The 16,392-nt window shown below is 39.4% G+C and overlaps 1 protein-coding gene across 1 annotated transcript in view; it reads right to left on the bottom strand.

The window, feature by feature from the left end:
- Positions 1-16,392, bottom strand: part of LOC117368634 (vomeronasal type-2 receptor 26-like) — a 48,333-nt gene that overhangs the window by 29,491 nt on the left and 2,450 nt on the right. Inside the window, exons 3-4 of the mRNA XM_033962362.1 lie at positions 15,286-15,395; positions 2,871-3,162 (exon numbers count right to left, since the gene is read on the bottom strand). Coding sequence (XP_033818253.1) covers positions 2,871-3,162; positions 15,286-15,395 — 402 coding nt within the window. The remainder of the gene's footprint in view (positions 1-2,870; positions 3,163-15,285; positions 15,396-16,392) is intronic.

Here is a 16,392-nt window from a genome sequence, read left to right as displayed (position 1 = left end):
TCCCATTCTGAACTCATGTGAAATATAGGCATGGATCCCGTGCTTACGTTTACGCATGCAAAGTTTAATTAATAGTAATTAGCAGCAGTGAATGATTGTTAAAAGGTCAATCACTGATGCTAATTGCATTAAATTGCATGCAAAAATTGGACACGTGACCAAATTCACAATTGCAATTTTTAGCTCTTTTTATACAATCCAGATGTAAATCCGTTTATTTTTGCCCATTTTTTTAGAAAACTAGGTAATTTTTTTCCTAGAATAGGCTTAAAACAAGGAAAGGGGTTGGGACTTGTATACCATCTTCTTGTAGTTCTACAACCACACTCAAAGTGGTTTACATACTCTACAGGTACTTCAAGCATTTTCCCTAGCTGTCCCAGTGGGTTCCCAATTGATCTGGGATAGTGGAGAATTAAGTGACTTGTCTAGGGTCACAGGGAAAATTATGGGGTTTGAACTCACTACCTCAAGGTGCTGAAGATATAGCTCTAGCCACTACACCTGTGCCATTACCAGTCACCCTATTATAGAGTTACCCCAACAGTTCATAGTTACATGCTTCCATGTGACATTATCAAAATTTTGCTGCAAGTTTATAAATTTAGATTTGACATGGCAGAGACCCACATCCTCACTGAACTTTTGGTGGGGAGAATAGAGTAGCTTTTCCCTTTCCAAGGATTAGGAAGGATTAAAAGAGAGCCATCGAGATCTGACAATGTCTGGTCCAGTAGTTTAACCTCCAGGAATTATACCAAAAGAGATGGAACCTTGCAAGGGCTAGAAAGTTCCCTCTCATCCTTTATTGCCAGCATACAGAGTAAAGCTGAGAAAGGGCAGGTGTAAATACATCCTTAGGCACTGCATACCTCTCCACAATTTTGAAACACACTTCCTTATCTCTGATATCGACACTACCTATAGAAATCTTTTTAACTATCATGTAAGGAGGACTATTTTAAATTAAATGATTGATGGGGTGAAAGAACATGAATAAATCACTTCCAAAATTGTTCTCTCCCTATGCATATTTACCTGAGTATTTTGGCCCTTACAAATAACTCATTTACAATATTGTGGTTTCTGAAAAACCAGTGAAAACTTTTGGTTAACCAGACTCAGTGGTATTTTCTAATTCTTGACCTTAAATTCCATTGTCTCAATATGTTTCTTCTAGTTCTACCATTTTTATTCCTATCTGCTACGGCTCCTGAAGAAGCCCTTTGAGAACAATTTCCAAACAATTGATGCGTTTCAAGCATTTTACAAGGATTTCTTGAAACTGACAACCAGAGCTAAAAGTTGAGAAATGGAGGTGATGAAATGGTGAATTGGTGCATTGGTGAAATGATGGCCCTGGTATTATTTAATGTTAATTGTGAGTTTTTATACCGCTACTAATGACTGGGGAGTCAATTCATAGAGGTTTGCATGAGCTTCTGTAAAAGGTGTTATAATTCATCGACTCTATACAGAGTTACAGGGGTTTCTGTAGCAGAGTTAGAATACAGAGATATTAAGACCGGCATAATTATGGCATAATCAATCATCCTACTTATGTTACTAGCACATTGATTATCCTACTTATTTGTATATGTTCATACCAAATCAATCGTCCTACATATCTAATATTAGGTTTTCTATTGCAGCTACGTATATTTACACATCTCATAAGGTGGTAAAAAATGTTGGCTTTAAGGGAATCCTGCAGCTGACAGCCTCAAATTATACAGGTCAAGAATGTTTAATTGTTAGCATGCATTTGGATTCTTAACATACTTTAACAAATTTAGGGCCTCATTTGCAAAGCCACGGTAGTGATGCCGCAGCGGTAAATGCACCACAGCTTTGTAAATGGGTCCCTAAATTGACTTAAAGCATCTTAACCTCTGACATAACATGTGTCAATGCATTAAGCATATATTAAATAGGTCTAACATACATTAAATCATGAGTTAACGTAATACACCCTACATTTGAGTTAAATTGGACTTAAAATTTTGCACGAGTGGTAATGAAGGAATAAGTGAGTTACTGAGAGTTATAAGTAATATCAGAAGGGCACCTAGTGAAGTTCAAGTTCGCCTGCCTATGCTTTAAAGTTCTATACGGACTAGCCCCTATATACATAACTAACCTTTTCTCCTTCTCAGCCAACAGACACAAGAGAAGCTCACATTCGAACTTCGTGTCCCCCTCAGTTAGAGGATGTAAACTGAAAAAACACCATGATCACCTTCTCTCACATCAGGCAGCATTATGGGGTAAAAATCTAGAACAATTGCTTTCGCCAACTGCTTATTAGGAATTCAGGAAACGCCTAAAAACACATCTGTTCCTGAAGTATCTAGACAGCTGACCCGTACATCTCCTTCTCCTCAATAACGGTTCTCTTGACCTATTAACCACTATCTTTCACCTCTTTTAAGCTCAATCAATTTGTATCCTTCTTTGAATCTTTTGTAATCCGCATAGAACTTCACGGTACTGTGGTATATAAACTGTTATTATTATTATTATTATTAGTGAAGGGTTTTGAACACTGGCTTCCAGCTGGTGCTTTAATGACTTAATAACTTCCCCATTAATTCTTTGCTTTCATGTAGTTTTATTTAAAAGTGTTTGTTTCTATCTCACAATTTGAATTCTACATGGTTAATACTCTGGGCCCCTATTTACAAAGCTCGACACGTGGTAAATGCTCTGACTCCTATCGGAATTGACTGAGCATCGGATCATTTGCCGTGTAGCACTCCACTGTGTGGCTTTGTATAATGGGGTCTTGGTTTCAATTAGCTGAAGATTGATGTTTTTTAAGGAAAGGTTGTAGAAGAGGTTATGAAGTGAAATCAAAGATGCTCCCTGACCTGTGGGTGGTGGTATATACTGAAGAGGCTGTAAAACTGACTCGAATGCTCAGGTGGAAGACCTTCAATGACAGCAGCCGGTGGACCAGATGATTTGCAGTTGTAGTTTGGGACCCCGGTGTCAATTCCTGAAAATGTACTTACTGCAGCTCTATACATAAATAATATATTGTTGTAATGTTCATAAATGTGGAATCCCAGTGTGAGGTTGGGTAAGAGCTCTGAGCTGTTGTTAATCTCCTCCACCGCAGACACAAAAGTCACCAAGTTGTAATAGCTGAATAGTGAATTTCTTGAAGGACAGTAAATGACAGATAATATGAAAAATTTGCATCAAAATAAAAGATACAAAAAGGTATTAAGCTTAGAAACAGTGCTCAAGGTTTAGCAGAAATTAGATTTTTTTTTTTAACTCCCTCCTTCCCAATGCATGCAGACTTAATCATTGGACCCTAGCACCTCTGTTTTTTTTTTGTTTGTTTGTTTGTTTTTACCTATCTATAAACCCACCACGCTGCTTATGCAGGAGTTGGTGGAGGTTTCTTGAGGAAGTGGTACCAGGGAGAGATGTCATAGTTGGAAGTGCCGATAAATGTTCCCAGACCTCACCAATGAAAATAATGCCTGACCCATGTTGGAAGAGCAGGAAATTAATATCCAACGCAAGTGGAGATATGTCCCAGACTTCGAGGGATAAGAAAAGATACATAAGAGTAGGAGGAAATGGCAAAGATGAAAGGAGGGGGGTAAGGAGAGGGAGCGATTTAATTGAAAGAAACAGGCAGTGAGATGAGTAGAGAGAAGAGAGGGGAGTGAGTATTGGAAGGGAGAGAAAGAAGAGGAAAGACACACACACCCTAAACCCCTCCACAATAGTTCCCCTAAGTACTGACCTCTCTTTTATCCACATCACCCTCATTTACACATCACTCATACTAGGCATAACATGGAAAAATGAACAGTAAATGTTTATAGCTTAGAAAACTTTTGAATCCAAAGATTCAACTAACATGAGTTAGTTACATCTTTAGCTCATGCCGTAATCAATCAAAATAAAACCTATAAGCATATCGCAGGTAGGAGCTCATCCATGATGCTACTTACATTATTTTTCCATGTCTTCTGGGATGATATAAGAATGATTCAGTTAAAGAATTATGAAATGTTTGCGTAGTTATGAGTCCCCCAATCATAATGTCTCCATCCCTGTGATAGCCTCGTTGTGGAACAGTTGCATCGAAGCTCTTAAGTGTGCACCGACCCTCAGCCGTCTTCCACAGGATGTCACAGAGCATCAACATCAAAACCACTTGAGCTTCCATCTATAATGTTATGAAACAGCTTCTGTGAAAATGTTCCCCTTTCCTGCTCCAAATGCTGTCCTTGGACAGGGCAGGGGATTCTTTATGGTTCCATTACGGACTTCTCCGATTGAATATTTGAATGAGAAATAGAAAATACACAAAAGTAGACTTCTGCATTTCCCCCAAAGGAGAATGAAGAAAGACAGTGAAATTATGATGCTGATGGTGAGGTGACCGCTCTATTTCTAGCAGAGCTCCAACACCTCTGGGGGTACCAGGTGGTCTCTGCTGTGCCTTACTGCTTGGAGGTCATGCCTTAAGGAATATCTGCTCCTGACAACTGCAATTACTATGAAAATATAGGTTGCTTCTTTTAAATATAATCTTACGGATCTTGTGCCTTCATTAACTAGAGACAAATATTAATTTGGTTGGATTGCTAGTGCAGGATGCAACATAATAACATAACAGTGCAATGTAGTTGAGGATAACAGGAAAAGATGAAATACCCCATTCACCCTGCCCAGTTATTGAGATTCTGGTCAGATATGTTATTTTGGGTGGGCCCACTCTTATGTTGGGTGGGCCTTCTCAAACTACTGCCTCTGACACCACCTGTTCTGAATAGGTGGAGTATGTCAGAGGAAGGCTGTGACTGTTGTGTTCCTTCCTTGGTAATCCAACATCTTCTGTAGCAGAGCAAATTGGATCCCCCTTATTACCGTCCTGCACCCCACCTTTCATCATTTCCTGTTATCATCAACTACATTGCACTGTTATGTTATTATGTTGCATCCTGCACTAGCAATCCAGTCAAATTAATATTTGTCTCTAGTTAATGAAGGCACAAGATCCGTAAGATTATATTTAAAAGAAGCAACCTATATTTTCATAGTAAATGCAGGTGACAGGAGCAGATATTCCTTAAGGCTTGACCTCTGAGCATTAAGGCACAGCAGAGACCACCTGGTACCCCAAGAAGTGTTGGAGCTCAGCTAGAAATAGATCGGTCACCTCACCATCAGCATCATAATTTCACTGTCTTTTTTCATTCTCCTTGGGGGTAAATGCAGAAGTCTACTTCCGTGCATTTTCTAGTTCTCATTCAAATATTCAATCGGAGAAGTCCATCAGGAACCATAAAGAATCCCCTGCCATGTCCAAGGACAGCATTTGGAGCAGGAAAGGGGAACATTTTCACAGAAGCTGTTTCATAACGTTAAAGATGGAAGCTCAACTGGTTTTGATGTTGATGCTCTGTGACATCCTGAGGAAGACAGCTGAGGGTCAGTGCACATTTAACAGCTTCAAAGTAACTATTCCACAACAAGGATACCATAAGGATGGAGACATCATGATTGGGGGACTCATAACTATGGAAACCTTTTATTCGAGTCCTAATCGTGTGTTAAGATTTCGTCCCCGTATAGAAGGAACAAAAATGTTAGTAGCATGATTGATGAGCTCCTACCTGCGATATGCTTACAGGTTTTATTTTGATTGATTACGGCATGAGCTACAGATGTAACTAACTCATTTTAGATCAGCGGTCTCAAACACGTGGCCGGGGGTCCACATGCGGCTCTCCAGGTGCTATTTTGCGGCCCGCAGTCTGGATGTGATAATTAACTGCTCCCTTGCTGCAGTTGATTTTTCCGGTCAAAGCTGCGGCCGCCGGCGGCTCCTGGCGCCATCTACATCAGCAATTCTCTTCCCCCTTCCCTTCCTTGTGGAGCAGCAGTGTGTCGGGCTGGCTCAGTCGATTGTTCAGTTCAAAGCCGTAGGTGGCGGCTCCTCACGCTATCCACTCCTGCATCGGAAGCCTCTCTGACGTCACAACACCAGAGAGGCTTCAGACGTAGGCGCGGATCTCGTGAGGAGCAGCCACCCGCGGCTTTGAACGGAACGATCGACTGAGCCGGCCAGACATGCTGCTGCTCCACAAGGAAGGGAAGGGGAAAGAGAAATGCTGCTGCACAGGAAAGGGGGACGGGAAATAATGCTGCTGCTGCTGCTGTACAGGGAGAGGGAGGGAAGGGGGAAGAGAAATGCCTCTGCTGCACAGGAAAGGGGGAAGAGAAATGCTGCTGCACCCAATTGGGGAAAGAGGGAAGGAAGGAGAAGGAAGACAAGGGAGAGGAGAGGAACAAGAGGTGCCAAGTTCATGGGAGGGAGGGAAGGAAAGGAGATACCAGACCATGTAGGGGGAGGGGGAGATGCCAGGACATGGGGGGGAGGGAAGGAGACAGATGCCAGACCAGATGAAAGGAAGGAAGGAAGGAGGGAGGGAGAGAAAGGAAGGAAAGAGAAGTCAGACCATGGAAATAGGACGGAAGAAGGGAGAGATAGGAAGGGAAGGTAAGACATGGAAATGTACATTTTGAAAAGAAAGCAGAAAAATTGAATATTAAGTTAATGCCAAAGATGGATGCAAAGCAGAAAGTGAAGACGGAGAGAAAAACAGTCAAAGGACAAAAAGGCCCTGGAAATATAATTAAAAGCACAGAAAAATAAAGTCACCAGCCAACAAAAGTAGGGAAAATGATTTTATTTTCAATATAGTGATTGAAATGTGTCAGTTTTGAGAAAGAAAAGATGTTAAACTTTAAATGTGAAGGCTGCAGAAAAAAATAGAGTACTTGGAGGGCCACGGAAAAAAATAGTTAATGTCTTATTAAAGAAATGACAATTTTGCATAAGGTAAAACTCTTTATAGTTTATATATCTTTCCTTTTAACTGTTAAAGGAAAGTTTTATAAACTATAAAGAGTTTTACCTCACGCAAAATTGTCATTTCTTTAAAGACATTAACTATTTTTTCTGCGGCCCTCCAAGTACCTACAAATCCAAAATGTGGCCCCGCAAAGGTTTGAGTTTGACACCACTGTGTTAGATGAATCTTTGGATTCAAAGCTATAAACATCTACTGTTCGGTTTTTCCATATTATGCCTAGTATGAGTGATGTGTAAATGAGGGTAGTGTGGGTACAAGAGAGTTCAGTACTCAGGGGTACTTTTGCGAGGGGTTTAGGGTGTGTGTCTCTCTCCTCTTCTTTCTCTCCCTTCCAACACTCACTTCCCTCTCTTCTCTTCTCTCTACTCATCTCACTGCCTGTTCCCTTCAATTTAATCTCTTCTCTCTCTTACCCCCTCCTTTCATCTCTGCCATTTCCTCTTCCCCTTATGTATCTTTACTTCTCCCTTGCAGTCTGGGACACATCTCCACTTGCGTTGGATATGAATTTCTTGCTCTTCCAACATGGGTCTGGCATTATTTTCATTGGTGAGGTCAAGGAACATTTATCAACACTTCCAACCATGCCATCTCTCCCCGGTACCACTTCCTCAACAAACCTCCACCAACTCCTGCATAGTGGGTTTATAGATAGGTTTAAAAAAAAAAACAAAAAACAACAAAAACAAACAAACAACAAAGGTGTTAGAATCCAGTGATTAACTCTGCATGCTTTTGGGAAGGAGGGAGTTAAAAAAAAAATCTAATTTCTGCTAAACCTTGAGCACTGTTTCTAACCTTAATAGTTTTTTGTATTTTTTATTTTGATGCACATTTTTCATATTATCTGTCCTTAAAGAATTTCACTATTGAACTATTACAACTTGGTGACTTTTGTGTCTGCGGTGGAGGAGATTAACAACAGCTCAGAGCTCTTACCCAACCTCACACTGGGATTCCACATTTATGAACCTTGTAACTATTTATTCTTAATGTATAGAGCTGCTGTAAGTATATTTTCAGGAATTGACACCGGGGTCCCAAACTACAACTGCAAAACATCTGGTCCACCGGCTGCTGTCATTGAAGGTCTTCCACCTGAGCAATCGAGTCACTTTTAGAGTCTCTTCAGTATATACCAATACCCACAGGTCAGGGAGCATCTTTGATTTCACTTCATAACCTCTTCTACAACCTTTCCTTAAAAAACATCAATCTTCAGCTAATTGAAACCAAGACCCCTTATACAAAGCCACATAGGTGAGTGCTACACGGCAAATGATCCGATGCTCAGTCAATTCCGATAGGAGTCAGAGCATTTACCACGTGTCGAGCTTTGTAAAACGGGGCCCAGAATATTAACTACTCAACTGTAGTTGTGACAAAATGTAGAATTCAAATTGTGAGGGAGAAACAAACACTTCTGAAATAAAACTACATGAAAGTAAGAATGGGGCAGATATTAAGGGCTCTTTTTACTAAGGTACGCCAGCGTTTTCAGACGAAAAATTACCGCCTGCTTAAAAGGAGATGGTAGCAGCTAGCACATGTGGCATTTTAGTACGCGTTAAGTCTGCACTAAAATCGCAAGCGTGCCTTTGTAAAAGGAGCCCTAAGTCATTAAAGCACAAGGTGGAAGCCAGTGTTCAAAACCTTTCACAAGGTGCCCTCCTGATATTACTTATGACTCTCAGTAACTCTCTTCTTCCTTCATTAGCACTCATGCAAATTTTAAGTCCAGTTTAACTCAAATGTTCGGTGTATTACATTAACTCACGATTTAATGGTTGTTAGAACTTTTTAATACATGCTTAATGAATTGACACGTTATGTAGGAGGTTAAGATGCTTTAAGTCAATTCAGGGACCCTTTTACAAAGCTGTGGTGCATCTGCCATTGCAGCATCCCTACCGTGGCTTTGCAAATGAGGCCCTAAATTTGTTAAGGTATGTTAAGAATCCAAATGCATGCTAACAAAACCATATTCTTGACTGTATAATTTGAGGCTGTCAGCTGCAGGAGTCCCTTAAAGCCAATATTTTTTTTTTACCACCTGTCAGAGATGAATATCCAGGGGCATCATTTCACCAGTGTACCATTTCATCAACTCCATTTGTCAACTTTTAGCTCTGGTTGTCAGTTTCAAGAAATCCTCGTAAATTGCTTGCTAACACATCAATTGTTTGGAAATTGTTCTCAAAGGGCTTCTTCAAGAGCCGTGGCAGATAGGAAGAAAAATTGGAAAAATAGAAGAAACATGTCAAGACAATGGAATTTAAGGTCAAGAATTAGAAAATACCACTGAGTCTGGTTAACCAAAAGTTTTCACTAGTTTTCAGAAACCACAATTTTGTAAATGAGTTATTTGTAAGGGAGAGAACAATTTTGGAAGTGATTTATTCATGTTCTTTCACCCCATCAATCATTTAATTTAAAATAGCCCTCCTTACATGATAATTAAAAGGATTCCTATAGGAAGTGTCGATATCAGAGATAAAGAAGTGCGTTTCTAAATTGTGGAGAGGTATGCAGTGCCTAAGAAAGTATTTACACCTGCCCTCAAATCGTGCACTCAGCACTGTTGCTCTTACCCCTCATGGTCTAGCGTGGCACAATGATGACACTCAGGCGTTTATCAACTCAAGTGGAATTTATTTGGCCGCAGCCATAACAGCACAATTACATCAGCAGAGAGTAGGGTCCTTTTTTGATGGTTTCAGGGCTACAGGGCTGGGATTTCAGGGTGAGGATCGTCAGAAATGACATGAGGCACTGGTCCTCAGCAGTCGCTTCTTTTGTGATCGACCAGCCCACTCGGTGTTCCTTAATTTGTTTTGTGAATCGCTGACTTCCTACTTTTGGATGCCCTTCCCCTCATTTACATGCGCAGATCGGGATCGGAACAGGAGGAAGGTTAGTGAATCGGGTCGGGGTCGCAAAGTGGTCGGGACACAATCGGTGGGCTTAGTGAATCTAGCCCAAAGTGTGATGTATCCTTTATGAGAAGAAATTGAATTACAAAAAGCAACGCTGGATTTTTACATTAAACACAGTAACCCCGGGGGGACTTAGTCTGGAGATTGAATGGATGTCACTGCTCTGAGCTCTCCAGTCCCTGACGTCATCTTTGAATATCAGCTGCAGAGGGTATATAATGAATTACTCAGCTACCATGGCCATCTTTGAACTGAAGAGTGAATCGGAATGGACGGTGCCTGTTAGTAAGCAAGAGGTGAGAATTTACAGGTTTTAAAGCCTAACAATCTTTTAAACACTTCGGGAATGTATCTTCATTTCTTTGCTTTGTATCTCACTGCAGGGGGGCTGTTTTTAAAAAAGCCTAATGCGAAACATGTTGACCATTCCCTTCCCGATGCAGATAAGCACTCAAAGTAAAAAGTGAAAGCCGACAATCAAGCGGCTTCATAGCTAAGTTATTTCTTACTTCTATTATTAACTTTATGGGCAAGAAGTTTTAAGTCAGCTTATTATGAGCACTAAAGTCACTTTCTAAAAAATAAAAAATAAAAAAAAAGCTGATGAAAGACGATGCTATATGCCAGCAAATGATTCACACAACCTTTTCAAGTTACAATGGCTGGTGGAGGCATATCTGACATCTACAAAACATGTTCCGTGATAATTGAAGTTGTCATTGAAGTTCTTTCTCTCCTATACCATTCTTTTGTAGCAGTATCAAGTATGGCTAGTGGCTATATTGGTGATTCTATGGTTTATGGGCAGCCAGAGTGCATTCTTTAAAAGTGGAGTGATGTGATTGAATTTTCTTTTATTGGTAATCATTTTTTATTGCGGTATTTTGAATCATCTGAAGGCGTCTTAATTATCTTTGTGTGATTCCCTTATTATAACAAACTACAGTAATCGAGTTTTGATATTATTAGAGAGTGAATTAGAGTATTTAGAGAAGAAATGTCAAGAAAATTGATCTGATCATCTGCAGTCTACAAAAACAGCTTTTGACAATGGTACTGATTTGATTAAGACAATTTAATATGGGACCAATGATTACACCTAGGATTTTAATTTTATCAACTTCTTGAAGTGTATTATCTTCAATTCTGATTGGTACTGCGATTGTTATACTGTCTCTCCAGGGAAAAAAAACATGGATTTTGTTTAATGATAGCATATTTTCAATAAGCCATTGACAAATTTTGACCAGTTTCTGATTGATGTCGGAAATCTCTAGGGCTATATTCGAGTGTAATGGATGGATGAGCTGTAAATCATCTGCGTAAGCGAAGATCGTAAATCCAATTGATTGGCAGAGTGTTAATAGAGGGGCCAAGAAGAAGCTGAATAATAGTGGTGACAATATAGAACCTTTGGGGATGCCGTAGTGGTTTGGATAAGACTTGGATGATGAATTATTGAATATAATTTTGGAAGTTCAATCTGAAAAATAGGACTAAAACCATGAGAGAACTTGTTTGTTAACTCCAATGGATGAAAGTCTGTTTAATGGAAGGTGATGATCAATAGTGTCAAATGCGGCAGAAAGAACTACCCCTACTCCATCCTCACCCCCTTCCCCACTCTTGCCCCTTCCCTTCTCCGTACTTCTAAATTTCCCGGCCCGAGCAACATCACCAACTTGCTGCCCGCATTGGCGTTGGCTCTCCCTCTGATATCATCACTTCTTAGGCACAGGACTTGGAAGTGACAACAGATGGAGAGTCGACTCTGGTGTGATCCTCAGGTTGAAGTTGCTGCTCATGCCGGCGGGAAAGAAGTGAAGGTGCGCATGTGGCAGTGGGAAGAGTGGGAAGGACTGGAGGGTGGAGAGGAAGAAGGGTGCTGGCGCCCTTACCAAGATGGTACCCAGGGAGGACCTCCCTCCACTCCCCCTTACTATGCTTACTGTGCTTAGAGGAGCTGAAAATTGGTCGGTCAATTTCTGCACCTTTAAAGGAAAAGTTGTACCTGGATTCCAAAGTAAAGGGGTCACTAGACATTCTTGATTAGACTGCCTAGCGGACCCTAATGCAGGCATCCTATAAAGAATCTGACCCTGAATGCCTATAACAAATCAGAGGGTTTTTTCTTTCACTTGTTCTAAACTACAGGGGTTTGTAATAATGGTGTTGATCAGAATTTATTCACTATTGGCTTGTATTTCTCTAATCCTTGATGAAGTATTAACTACATCTACCTACATATCCTCTTTGTAGTGAATTCCGGTTCCTTTTCTCTATGTTGTCTCTTTAACCTTTGGATCCAGGGAGAAGAAGATATTCTAAAAAGTATGTATCTCTGTCTCTGACACATCTGAACAACAATTTGATATTCACAATCATCTTTAGGTTCAGACATGTTTAGAATACTACGTAGCACTTACATATGTGTGTATGCACTTCAGTGAGTCAATGCTGGCATGGTGCCTATGCGCCATGTTCAAAATAGCCAGTTGACTTACACAGGGAATGAACAGAGGGTAGAGCTTCTATTTACATGTGTAACTTAAAGAATTCTGATACACTTGGATGACTGTCCTCACAAAATTTCTCAGGATGGGCACCAAAGTAATGGACTTGGCGAGGAACTGGTTGAGTGGAAGGAGACAGAAGGTAGTGAATGGCCAATGGAGCTCACTCTGAGAAAAAAGAACGGATCAGTTTAGGGGGTAAAGAACTTCTGTGAATGAAAGAGGAGCAGAACTTTCCAGCACAAGCAAACCAATTTACGATCTGTTATCACACAAAAATATCTTATCACATAACACCACCCACGAACTGCTCTAGAAACACCCCCCCTCTCGGAATATCTTCTTTTCAATGACTAACCAACTTGCACAGATTTTTGTCTTTTGATTATACATGTTAAGACCTTTTCTTCTGTGAGAAAAACATATATCATTTTATTTTTTTTATTTTTACCGCTCTCCCTTTGTAAATAATCTCTTTGGAATTATAAGCTTCATTATGTTCTATCCTATCATCATTGTAGTTCATTTCTTATTTCTATTTAAATTTTATTATTGTAAACCTCTTAGATCTCTTATATACAGCCTAGGCCAGTGGTCTTCACTAATTTTTAAGTATGAACTGTTATGATCTATTGTATATAGCCTAGGTGGTATAGCAAATTTTAAACAAACCATAAACCAAACCATATCTGCCAGTTAGGATGCTTTGGGCCATTCTTCTTACTAATCTGTTATACGCAAATGAATGTAATAATGGTTTCTTTTGTTTATACATCATTATTTTTTATTCAATTTATATGTATTTGAACTACTTTTTGTATATCACCGATAATATTCAATAAAATTATTTAAAAAAAAAAGAAAAGAAATTTAGCCCCTTAACTGACCAGAAATGGCTCCTGACCAGTTAAATTGCCCTTTTGGGACTAACTGCTAATTTTCAGCAGAGTGTATAGCGTTGCATATGCCTTTCAGCGCTATAGTAATAATAATAATAATTATTTATTTTCTTGTATATCGCCCTAGGCGGTTTACAACAGAAAAAATTGAAACATTTCAATTAAACATACAATCTAGTAATAGTAGCATTCACTGGTTAACATAAGAACATAAGAACTGCCGCTGCTGGGCCAGACTAGTTGTCCATCTTGCCCAGCTGTCCGCTCATGCGGCGGCCCTCAGGTCAACGACCAGTGCCCTAACTGAGACCAGCCCTATCTGAGTACATTTCGGTTCAGCGGGAACTTGTCTAACTTTGTCTTGAATCCCTGGAGGGTGTTTTCCTCTATGACAGACTCTAAACTAGGTTATTTAGGGGGTGTTCCAGGGGTGGGGTTGGCACTTGGCCAGCAAACACTGACATTCGGCACTTAACCAGCTAAGATAGCTACATAACTAAGACCACATAAACGTCAATTTTATCTTTAAGCACTGCCTCATGGCTGGTTAAGAGCTGAATATTGCACTTTACTGGCACCACAAATTTGTAAATTCAAAGTTTGCTCCCCAATATAGCTCAGCATTGAATTTCCACTGGTGTCAGTCAGCAAAATGCTCATTGTTGCAGGCACAATATTGAGCCTAAAAATTCCAAAGCCATCTTCTTTAAGATGCCCATGTTTTTGAAAATAACATTCATCTAACAAAAGATATTTGGGTGTTCCAAACATTATGTTGAAAGCAACGGAAGTAGCCCAAAATACAGTAGCACAGATAGTGGGAGGGAAAATATATTCCCAATTATGAAACAACTATGTTGGTTACCCTTTGAGTTCAGAATGTGGTATAAGACATCATTGAGGGTATTTTAAGTACTGAATAGTGGCACCTAAACTCAATCTGTATCAACCATCAAGAGCGTTGATGGTGGAAACAGCATTGTTGAATGTTCCTTCTTTAACAGTGAGGTTGGAAGACTCTAGGGCTTCGATATTTTTCATAATTTGTCTGAAGTTATGGATTATGTTACCAGTCTATTTAAGGTTAGAGCAGGATATGAAAGCTTTTAAAAGTGGCCTTAAAAAAACTGCTGTTTCAGAAGGCTTATCCACCTCAAGGTTCAGAACAGGGATGGTTTTATTTGTGGCGATCTCATGGGTTAGCTCTGATGTGTAAGATGATGTGGAATGTTTAATATACTATTGTCCCTTGATAATGAAATTCTGGAGATCCATTTGGGGATTGAGTTAATAATATATTAGAAAATCCAGTGGCACTCTCATATGATACTATTTTATTTGATATGTTTATGAGGGCAAAAAGTCAAATTTTGGTAAAAAATAACAAACTTTTGTTTATAATGATGGGGATTGCCCTGCAGCTTATCTTTAAAAAATTGGAAATACTAGGACAGATTAAATTATTCATTCTGGTGGGAATCCCTATGTTATGTCTTTAAAATGGAAAGATTCATGGCCATACAGAAAGGATGTTAGGAAAAATGTATGGAAGTTTAGGAACCATTAACAAAATATTGTAATGATTAATTTATTTATCTAAATGAGGAAAACATACACATCCGGGGAGGGGGGTATGTTTTGGCAATGATTAGGAGGTATGGTTAGGTTATATACTGGTATGATTTATTGTTCAAACGGATAATTCTTGTCATTATTTTGAATGTTTATTGTGTTATAATGCTAATATTTTGTGTAAATGCATCATTTATTGTGCACAATTGTAGTTTTAATAATGAATAAAGAAGTTTTTTAAAAAAATAAACAACCAACAAAGACATCTGGGCACTCAGAGATGGGTTTGTAAATTTGCACACATTGTGGCTAATTCTCTAAAGATCCAACTAGATGAAGGCAGAAAGAAGGTGTGTAAAGAATGGCATTCTACTCATTTATGAAGTCTGTTGTCGGTGGGACAGGATGCAGGGCTACACAAGGAAATTATAGAATTTATCCAGGGGCTGCTATTTACCCGGATACAAGTTCAGGAGAAGTTTCACAGGATGAAAATTCCTCTCTTAGGCAGTAAGAGAAGAGCTTCCCGTCCTGAGGCTTATTAAACTGGACACAAAACACTGAAGGCTTCAAGAACAGAATATTAGAGTTTTATTTAATAAATGCAAAGTAAATATCAAATTAAATTTAAAAGTAATTTTGTATTCAAGGAAAGAATAAGAAAATGCATTACCTTCTCCTGTTCTAATTCCTTCAAAGGCAGCTCTGACAAAGCTATACATTCTATCCTTTCCCTGATATCCTTTTCCAGCATTACCAATTTGGATGTAAATATGTTCACTTTTGGTCATTTGTGGTGGTACTTTCTCAAGAATAGGCTTAAAATACATGCCATTACCAGTCACCCTATTATAGAATTACCCCAATAGCGCCTCTATGGACATTACCAAAATTATTTTGCAAGCTTATGTTTAGATTTGACATGGCAGATGACCACATCCTCATTGAACTTCTGAGGGGGGGGGGGGCAGAATAGACAGGCTTTTCTCTTTCCAAGGATTAGGAAGGATTAAAAGAGAGCCATCGAGATCTGGCAGTCTCTGGTCCGGTAGATTAACCTCCTGGTATTATCCCCAAAAGAGATAGGACCTTGCAAGGGCTAGGGAGTTCCCTCTCATCCTTCTTATTGCCAGCAGAGTGAATCTGAGACTGGGCAGGTGTAAATACTTCCTTAGGCATTGCACACCTCTCTACTTTCCAGAAATGGACTTCCTTATCTCTGATATCTATACCTCCTATAGGAAACCTTTTAACCATCATGTAAGGAGGGACATTTTAAAAGAAATGATTGATGGGGTGAAAGAAATGAATAAATCACTTCAAATATTGTTCCCTCCCTATGCATATTTATTTGAGTATTCTGGGCCCTACAAATAACTCGTTTAGAAAACTGTGGTTTCTGACTTGGAATTCACTCTCTGCTTTTTTAAGAGAGGAAAAAAAATTAGATAAGTTCAAGGGATCCTTAAAGTGCTTTCTTTTTAAAGATGCATTCGATCCTTAAACCGCAACATTAATTCACTCGTCTTTCCTTTTTTACATTCCCCCTCCATTTGTGTTTCTC

Source organism: Geotrypetes seraphini, chromosome 10, assembly GCF_902459505.1.
Source record: "Geotrypetes seraphini chromosome 10, aGeoSer1.1, whole genome shotgun sequence".
Classification (NCBI taxonomy): domain Eukaryota; kingdom Metazoa; phylum Chordata; class Amphibia; order Gymnophiona; family Dermophiidae; genus Geotrypetes; species Geotrypetes seraphini.
Note: the sequence above shows the minus strand (reverse complement) of the source record. Positions and strands in the feature narration are given on the sequence as shown.